Source organism: Hibiscus syriacus, unplaced genomic scaffold (genome assembly GCF_006381635.1).
Source record: "Hibiscus syriacus cultivar Baekdansim isolate YM2019G1 unplaced genomic scaffold, ASM638163v2 tig00111772_pilon, whole genome shotgun sequence".
NCBI lineage: Eukaryota > Viridiplantae > Streptophyta > Magnoliopsida > Malvales > Malvaceae > Hibiscus > Hibiscus syriacus.
In genome coordinates, this window is record NW_024063173.1 from 696,849 (window position 1) to 706,407 (window position 9,559).

General features: G+C 33.6%; 1 protein-coding gene across 1 annotated transcript; it reads right to left on the minus strand.

The window, feature by feature from the left end:
• Positions 1-4,299: 4,299 nt before the first annotated feature.
• On the minus strand, positions 4,300-5,638 carry LOC120170063 (glycosyl hydrolase 5 family protein-like). Its single transcript, XM_039178094.1, has 2 exons — positions 4,873-5,638; positions 4,300-4,759 (listed from the first exon to the last, which is right to left on the minus strand). Exons 1-2 carry the CDS (start codon positions 5,636-5,638, stop codon positions 4,308-4,310), a joined length of 1,218 nt encoding a protein of 405 aa, XP_039034025.1. The 3' UTR covers positions 4,300-4,307.
• Between the last annotated feature and the right edge of the window lie 3,921 nt (positions 5,639-9,559).

Genomic DNA, 9,559 nt, shown 5'->3' on the forward strand with positions numbered 1-9,559 from the left:
GCCCATCTCTCCTGCCACATTCCTCTGCCGTAGTAGTGGTAGAGGCTTCCTCAAGCATGCAAACAAAAGCCACAGATTACCAAGAAATCAGAAGGAAAAAAAAAGAAAATGAAAAAATAAAATAAAAATGAGGATATATATATCCATCAGTAGAAAAGGAACCATCATCAACAAAAAAAACATAACCAGATCTAGCAAAAGAAAAAACCATAAGCAGCCAGAGAACCAAACCAAGAGAAACAAAACACATAACATCTCACAAAGAAATACCCCGAGAGTTTTATGAGTGAATCACCCACCCAAAAAAAGAAAAAAAAACAGCAAAAAAGCCTACCTTTCCTGTCCGAAAATCATCTTGCCGTCGCTCGGAGTCAAAATCCCGTCGAGTCTAAGGTCAAGCCCTCACCTTTAACACCAGTTGAGTGATCCTAGGGCTTTGGGTTTCTTTTCGAGGTTTGAGTTAAGAGGGTAAAGGCCTTTGAGGGTTTTAGGTTAGGTTTCTTTAAAATCTTGGTTCCTCGTCGGAGCCACGGTGGGGTGGAGGCCACGGTGGTTGCGTGGTTCGACAGTGAGGGTTAGGGGTTAGGTTATATCTGTTGTTTTGGGTTCTGTTTGTTTGAGAGGGTCGACGAGTGGGGGGTTTACTTGACCTTTCGTAGGATCAGTTTGGAGGTGGCAGCCACGGCGGCTGCCACGGTCGGAGAGGGAAACGAGGAGAGAACGAAGAGAGTGGGAGAGGGTTTGAGAGAAAACGGTTGGGGGAGATTTGGTGGAAGCTGATAAAATGAGTTAGGTTAAAGAAACTTACCCTAAATATCGTATATATGGGAACGCCAAAACGGCGTAGTTTGAGAGATGTGTGAAACGACCGCGTATTGGGAGGCTAGGACCGTCCGTGTTCTGTCGGGTGGGGATATTTGTGTGAGAGGCCCTTGTATCTTCAACCCATCGCATTATAGTCCTTAAATCGAGCCTTGCTGGACTTTTAATTTTGTCTCTTAATTTTCTGCGTATTTCATTTTAGTCCAGTATCATGTTATGCTTATTTTCACGATGTTTTTACATTTGGTATGTAATTTGGGAAACTTTTATTTTAGTCATGTGTATCTCTTTGGTTATATTACGTTTTCAGTACCTGGAAATGAAGATGTTTATACATAATAGTCTGATGTTTATACATAATAGTCTGATGTTTACTTTCTTTATGTTTTTAACCTTAAATATGTCCTTTTTATATTTTAGCCCCTTGTTTAAGATTTTATGCATGTATGTAGGGTTAGTTCAGGTTAGTTTCGAATGTATGTTAATCATGTGTTTGAATGAGTATGATATGTATGCATGTACATATATTTATTTCAAGCATGTTGTTCCTACGCATAGATTTAGGCAAAATTTAAATGGATGTATGACACCCTCACGCACATTACTCGATTCATAATTACATAATAGGATTAAGGGTAATACCCTTTTAATTTAAAATTGTTTTGAGTGGCTTGTCTTAACTCATTAAAGAGTCGCTTTCTACGATTTTAAATTGAAAGTGTATCCCAACAGTGAAACCTAAAAAATGATTTGTCACTTAAAATTTGGGAACAAAAGAAAAATACATGTTCGATTATTTAAATTTTTCGAGAAAATATTGTTAGATCTTATCTAAGATCTGGTCTCGATATTTTTAAATAATTGAATATTCTTCTTTTTTTTAAAGATTGGTAATTTTTAATTTAATCTATTTTGGTGCATTTGAATATTTTAATGAAAATGCAATATTTCTTTATTTCGGTTGGAGTAAGAATTGATTGCCTCAAAGTATGAGGGCTTTGTTTCTTCTCAATAGGAAATAATTAAATATTATTATATTTCATTTTAAAATTCACATTTTGGTTGTTTTATGGGATCGACTAGGTACCGATTTAGGGCATTGTGAGGGTTCTAACCCTTCCCCACGCGTAACCGACTCCCGAACTCGAACTTTGGTAACGCGGACTATAAATTTTTCGTTTTAATTAAAATTAATTTTTATTTAAAATGATAAAATGTTTTTGGGTGCCCAATCACACCCTAATCAAAGATTGGTGGCGACTCCTCGAACCATACGTTTTATTTTTAAAAGGAATCTCAAAATTTTTCGAAACGAGATATTTTTTAAATCATATTACTTTTAATTAAAAAATAACCATAAAGAGATAATTAAAATGATGTGTTTTTAAAATCTCACTTAAAAAAAATTGTTTCAACAACTTGCTTTTTCTGTATTCCCATTCAACAAATTCTGTCCCTTAACCATCACACAATATTGTCAGAGTGGGAGAGGACTAAGTCGAAAGACTGAAACAGTTGGGTTTGGGAGCTGATGAGGTGCAAGAAGAGGTGGGGAGGTATACGGTGATGGTGAGTATTTGAAAATAACAGGAAATTGAAATTTTTTAGAGTAAATTAGATATGTAATCATTGTTTAATAAATTTAGTTATTAACTTTTTTTTTTGTTAAAATTGTTACGCTATCAATTTAACAGAGATAACAATGGAGTGATATTTTGTAAACAAATTCAAAGGAGCATAAATATATATATACGAAAAGTTTAGGTAAAGAGCTGCTCTTCCAGTTCAAGGTCAGGGCATACTTAATACCCAATTGAGATTTATATACTAATATAGAGATTGTCCACCAAAAGTGACGGTGGTAAGATTCGAACTTAACCTTACAAGCTTAAATTCAACCACTTATGTCAATACTCATTGAGAATAGATACATACAACCATGCAGGAAGACACCTTCTGTTATATTCTACATAAGACAGAGAAAGGCTATTAACTTGTCACTCATCTAAACATTTTAATAGTGCATGAATTGAGTAGAAACAGTATTAACTTGTCACAATTAAATTAGAATACAATTCTAACTTTAGGTTATTAAAAAAAAAACAGATCTTATACGATAAAAAATAATATTATTGTGAAATCAAGACCATAACATTGTTCTTTTTTATATTGCATTATATCTTATATATAGATAAGTATAATACTTAATGAAAATCATTAAAAAGTATATATTTGATATACTAATTATATGTAAAATTTAATTACTTTTTTCTTCTCTTAAAATTTAGATAGGGTAAGAATTAAAATAATTCTATGAATTTTCATTAGATATTTTTAATTTCAAATTGAAAATTTAGCTTGTTATAAAAAATACAATAATGATAATTTAGTTTTACCACTATATAATCGATGCAAAGTATTTCATACGCCCGATGCAGTATTAGCCTCAAGATCCTTGGAATGGGTAGAACATAAATATACATAGCAACAACAGCAACATGCCATCACTTGAAGGCAAGCTCTCCAAATATTACAAATTATAATTGAAATGGACATCAATTTACGTCAACAATCAATAAACAACGGGCTGAGAGCGTCAATGCCTTTGTACTAAGGACAATGATTGACATTCACCTCTCGCAAAACATTAATTCGAGTCAAACTCTAGCACTATTAAAACCATGAAATGCAATCCTAACATCCAAATTCACTGCCCTGAAACAAAAATATGCCAGCACTACACCTTTAAGATGCCAGAATCGAATCCATCAAACTCCAAGGAGCATATATATATATATATATATTCACACACACAAACATTCAGGAAGACACCTTTTGCTATGGATTTGACTCCGCCTGAATTTAATCAAATTTGATATTGTTTGCGATGTGGCATTCTTGAACAAGTTTCGAACAGCCAGTTGAAATGGCCGATCGAGCCTCGTAAATCAGTAGTACTGTTCCTTTTAAATCAACTGATGGAAATGACAACTGCATTCTCCTTGGACCTCTAGAGCCAGGACATTGAACTCATAAGAGATGTGATCTACAGGATAGTTGCCAGCGAGGAGAAACTTGTTTCATATTAATTAGCTAGCATTTGGAGGCTCTGAATTTGGTACAGGATAGGAATCGAGGCCAAAGTTTTTTTTCGATTGGATTTTACCTCAATGATCAACTGAATGCTAATTTCATCTGCAATGATTTTGTCATGTCGGGAAATCTTTGCTAAATTCATTTATTAAGATCCATCATCCATGCTGGTCTATGTAAGAAATAAATAGCTCAATCCAAATGTTTTTTTATTGATCAAATCAACTAGAACCTAATTTCTATACATTTCGAAATAAATAAAACTAAAACTAAATGCTTGATGAAAATGGCGTCGACATGCCTTTCTTGTTTCTACCATAGACTATATGCCTCCCATTGATCACGTTGCTTCCCATGCAACTCTATACCCAAAGGCTACCCTTTCCAGCTAACTATTGCAACAAAGATCGTTTCACCCTTTTGCTGCTCCTTGTGCTGTCCACGAGCTTGAACCACTGGCTCGAAGGGTCGCATGTGTTGTCTTTACTTATGCATTTGCAACTATTTGTGATTATAGTCTTGTCTGGCGCTACATCGAGGCAAATGAATTTACCATCTCCGAGCTTAGTCGAAAGATGCATCCTGGAATCCGATATCATTTCCCATTTCGAACTCGAGCCGGTGCAAAAGACACCGAGCTTTGCCGATGTCCCAGATCCGTTGGCTTGTAAACAATAATGTGTTCCTTTTACTAGTAAAGTCTTATGGGGGGAGTAACTCCAAGCGTAGGAGTCGGTGCATGGACCTAACCGCAACCGGTAGTCGAATGATTTCCTTGTGATACAAAGCCTTGTTAAGGGATGGAAGATCACTTTGTGCGGTTTGACTTCCGACAGACCCGGACCTGCATATATCATAGCGGAATAACGAAAGATTAGTATCAATTTTTTTTTCGGTTCACATCAATCTCAAATTAAAACAAAAGAAAAAAGAAAACTTTAATATACGTTGGCTTACCCCGAAAAGGAGCTTGGAGAGCTGAAATTTTTTGTATGAAGCTCGAATTCCTGGGTGCACACCAATTATAATCCAAGGCTCCGTAATACTCGTTTAAGCCGACGACGCCTTCTCTCACGTAATAGCTCCCGGTCAGTGTCCACAAGGCCCAATCCAGGTCAAGCTCAGCTGCCACGCCCAAGAAGCAGTTCAAGTACCTATTGCCATTGACATTGGCTCCTGTTTGGTCGATCCCGAACTCCCCAATGAACAACGGGTATCCTTGATCAACCAAATACCCAGATGTCTTCATCATGTATGTCGTAACTCTGCCACAAACTTCGTTTGGGTTTCCGGTCACCCATGTTTGCGGCCCATCGGAGAATCCATACCAATGCGCCTCGAATACTAGTTTCCCACTAAACGTGAGTTTTACCGGTTGAGTCTTGATGAATGACAAGTCTCTGTCGAAATCAAATCCAGAAAGTATAACGAGAACATCCGGGTTTGCCGAGTGCACTGCTTCGGCTCCTTTCTGTATGTACTTATACCAGTCGTTTACGTTCTGTCTCGGGCCTCTTAGCTCGTTCCTCAAGCTCATGCCGACCACGTTGGTGACGCCATTGAATAAGGTGGCCATCCGAGTTAGCCCGGTGATCCATTGATCCGGGTTGAAGTACTTGTCGCCGAAGAAACCATTGTCATCAAGATTAGTGCAGCACCAACCGGGTTTGCTGATGTGATTGTCAAGTATGACCTTCAAATTGTGTTTCCCTAAGCTTGACATCACTGTCTGAAATATAAATATCAATCAATAAATCAATGCCGTAAAGTTTGAGACATGTTGTTTATTCAAATCTGATCGGAGAAAACAAGGACATGGAAAATCTGTCATACCTGGTAAGCTTTGATGAGGGGGCATCGATGATGGAAGGGTTGTTGGCGTGGATTCCGGCGATGGATTCAACCAAGCCGAGTTGTTGAAACGATTGTCTAACGGTGAGGGATGCCAAGGAGTCATTGGTGATCAGATAGACTGGCCAAGTGTACCTAATGCAGTTGAACCCCATTGACACAATCTGTTTGGCGATCGTATCCATAGGCTGCTTGTTGAGCCCTTCGGCAAGCATCTGTTCTGAGTGAGACGACCAGTTCACGCACGCCAGCTTCACGCGTCGTCCTCCCTCGCCCACAATCCAACGTGAATTCGTCGACAGAGGCAGGGGCATGACGATGGGAAAGAACAGGAAGAGGAGAAGAATAGAGGAGGAAACGAAACTTGCCATGCCTTTTGCTTTGACTTGAAGGAGGAGAATAGATCGTTGAAGGAGAACTTACTTGACTGGCTTATTTATACAGTGGTTTGCTTACAAGTCGTTGTCCATAACAAAACCAAACACACAAATCCTATTCCAATTATATCTTTTAACTTTTATTTTTAAATTTAAATGTTTTATTTATATAGTAGGATTGGTTCTCTTTTTATAATTATTAATTTTTATTACTTGTGATTATAAAATATTAAATTTATAAATGAATTTTATTCCCATATATAATTTAATGCATTAATTCAGATTTGGTGTGTCCCTAGAATATAAACGAGATTAAATAATATAATCTCAATTAAATTAGAATACAATTATTACTTTAGGTTATTAAAAGTAAAAAAATAATAAAAAATAATATCCTTGTGAAATCGAGACCATAACATTATTCTTTTTATATCTTAAGTATATCCTAAACACTTTTTTATATTAAGTCTTTCTATAATTTAATCTAATTTTAATCATCATGGTTTAGTTTAGTTTAACATGGACACAATACTTGATGTTAAAATCATATTTTATTATTAAGCTATACCAGAATTTGATACGTAAAAATCGAGATGTTCAATATTAGATTAAATTATAAAAATTAAAATTAAAAATAATATTAGTTTTGGATTAAATACTTTTTTAGAGATTAAACTGAAAAAAATAAAATCTAAAAAATTTAACATATTATTTATCTTTCTCATTCAAATATTTTTTGAGTCAAATTATTTGAGTTAACTAAATTTTTTATTCGAATTGAAACTTTCAATTTAACTTGAATTATATCTCTTCAATTCCTCTTTCATTTTAATTTTGTTTGACACAATTTGAGCCATATGTTCCTCAACCACTACATAATAATGTGCACCATGCGCGTCGAAGACACATATTTACACGAGTACGAGTCAGGTCAGACAATGATACTGATGCGATTATATTGATCTCCTCTTCAATCATTCAATGAGTGTATGTTTAAAAGTAGAAGCTTGAAAAAGAAAATTCATATCTAAACAATATGAGATTTGATAAACTCATGACCAAACATGCAAATTTTGAACTGTCAATGACAAGTCTTGAATTTGATCAGAATTATGTCTCTACGAAAATCAAATATAGTTTTTGATATTGAAATCCTGAGTATTTTAGAAGAAAAATAACTGACAGAATTCATGACTTGAGTATGATCAAGTTCAGGATTAATCTTTGACAACTCAAAATCAACATGTTTGGCCATGAACTTCTTAAATCATATATAGTTTAGGTATACTTTTTTCAAGTGTTTAAATATATCATTTTAAAAATACACTCATTAAATGATTGAAGACAAGACTAATACATATTATTACTGCGATCGTCTAGTTCATGCTCGTACAAATACCATTATTACCATATGTAATACAAAAAAATATTAACTAAAAAATAGTCTTAATACAAAAAAGTGCTCAAACTATACCTTTTTCTCATTTAAGTACCTAAACTTTTTGTCATAACCATTTTTTTACCATTAGATTTAAAAAAAACAATGATTACTTTATTAAAAAATTGACGATTTTGAATTATTTTGAAAATTTTGAATTGGAGTCGCCATCGACCTTTAGCCTAGGTAGGTCGAATACCTAAAAACGTCATTCAAAACAATTTTAAAGAAAAATCGTTTTTAAGACAAAAATCGGTCTGCATTTACCAAAAATTTGACTTAACAGTTTCGGGAATCGATTACGCGTGGGGAATGATAAGCACCCCCATAGCGCCCTAAATTGATACTTAGCTGCTTATATGATGTCGTAATGGTGGAAATTAAAATTCGAATAAAAAGTAAAATTATGATCCATTTATTGAATATTAACTAATTTATTCCGAATTAACTAAATAAAGAAAATTCTTTGACTTGACAAGAAATCTCGAGATTTGTAATCCTTCATCGAAAAAGCCATCTCACCTATTTCTCATTTGTAAAAGAATATTCTATCTTTGAATTATTTAAACATTAAATTAATATTGTATATAGTGAGAGAAACTTGTTTAAATTATAATCGGTTAATACCATGACCTTATAAATAATTCCATTTCATTTTTTTAAAAAATGGAATAAATATATTCGATTCAACTTAACTTGAATTTGATAAACTCGAATTGAAAAAGTTCAAATAAAATTTGAAGGATAATGACACTTGTAAACTCGATTTTTTTGACCAAATATTAATCTCTAAAAGAAGATATCTAAATGAGGTACCAAATGACCATTTCACCTAAATATCATCTTAAAAAATAATTTCTGAATTAATATTTATTACAGATTAATTCTTGGATTGAAACCTTTTAGAAAAGACATCATGTTAGATGTGCTTTTAGAAAGACGCTTTTGACAAGAAGTACTTTTTGTTGATGTGACATAAGTTGATGAGAACTTTTCAAAGTTGAGCCAAAATGAAAGAAGCCAAAAACATGAAAATTATACTATTTTTCCCAAAATAAATAAATAAATAAATGTGCACCATACGCGTCAAAGACGCATATTTACAAGAGTATGAGTCAGGCCAGACAATGATAATGATGTGCGTTTATTAATCTCCTCTTCAATCATTCAATGAGTGTATGTTTAAAAGTAGAAGTTTGAAAAAAAATCATATCTAAACAATATGAGATTTGATAAACTCAGGACCAAACATGTTAATTTTAAACTGTCAAAGACAAGTCTTGAACTTGATCAGAATTATGTCACTACGACAATCAAATATAGTTTTTGATATTGAAATCCTGAGTATTTTAGAAGAAAAATAACTGACAGAACTCATGACTTGAGTCTGATCAAGTTCAGGATTAGTCTTTGACAACTCAAAATAAACATGTTTGGCCATGAACTTCTCAAATCATATATAGTTTAGGTATAATTTTTTCAAGTGTTTAAATATACCATTTTAAACATACACTCATTAAATGATTGAAGAAAAGACTAATACATATTATTACTGCGATCGTCTGGTTTATGCTCGTACAAATACTATTATTACCTTATGTAATACAAAATAATATTAACTAAAAATAGTCTTAATACAAAAAAGTGCTCAAACTATACCTTTTTCTCATTTAGGTACCTAAATTTTTTTCCGGTCAATCCAGTTACCTAACGTTACAACTGTTATCAATTTAAGTGTCCCAATCGTAATCGCCGTTAATTTTTTTATTAAGTGGCACGTGTCGTATTCTGATTATTTTATTTAAAAAAACTTAAAAATATTATTATATTTAAAAAATCTTAATTTCTCTAAAATTACAAAAAAACTCAAATGCCTAAAATCTCTAAAATCAACCCTAAAATCTCTAACCCTAACCTTACCATCTCCATTACCGGTCACAACCACAGTAGCCTCCTCCACCTTTGGCATCTCCTTCGT

Coding starts and splice junctions, on each gene's coding strand:
- LOC120170063 (XM_039178094.1), bottom strand. CDS start 5,638: ATGTCAAGCTTAGGGAAACACAATTTGAAGGTCATACTTGACAATCAC. Junction 4,760..4,872: donor TCTCCAAGCTCCTTTTCGGG/GTAAGCCAACGT, acceptor TGATATATGCAG/GTCCGGGTCTGTCGGAAGTC.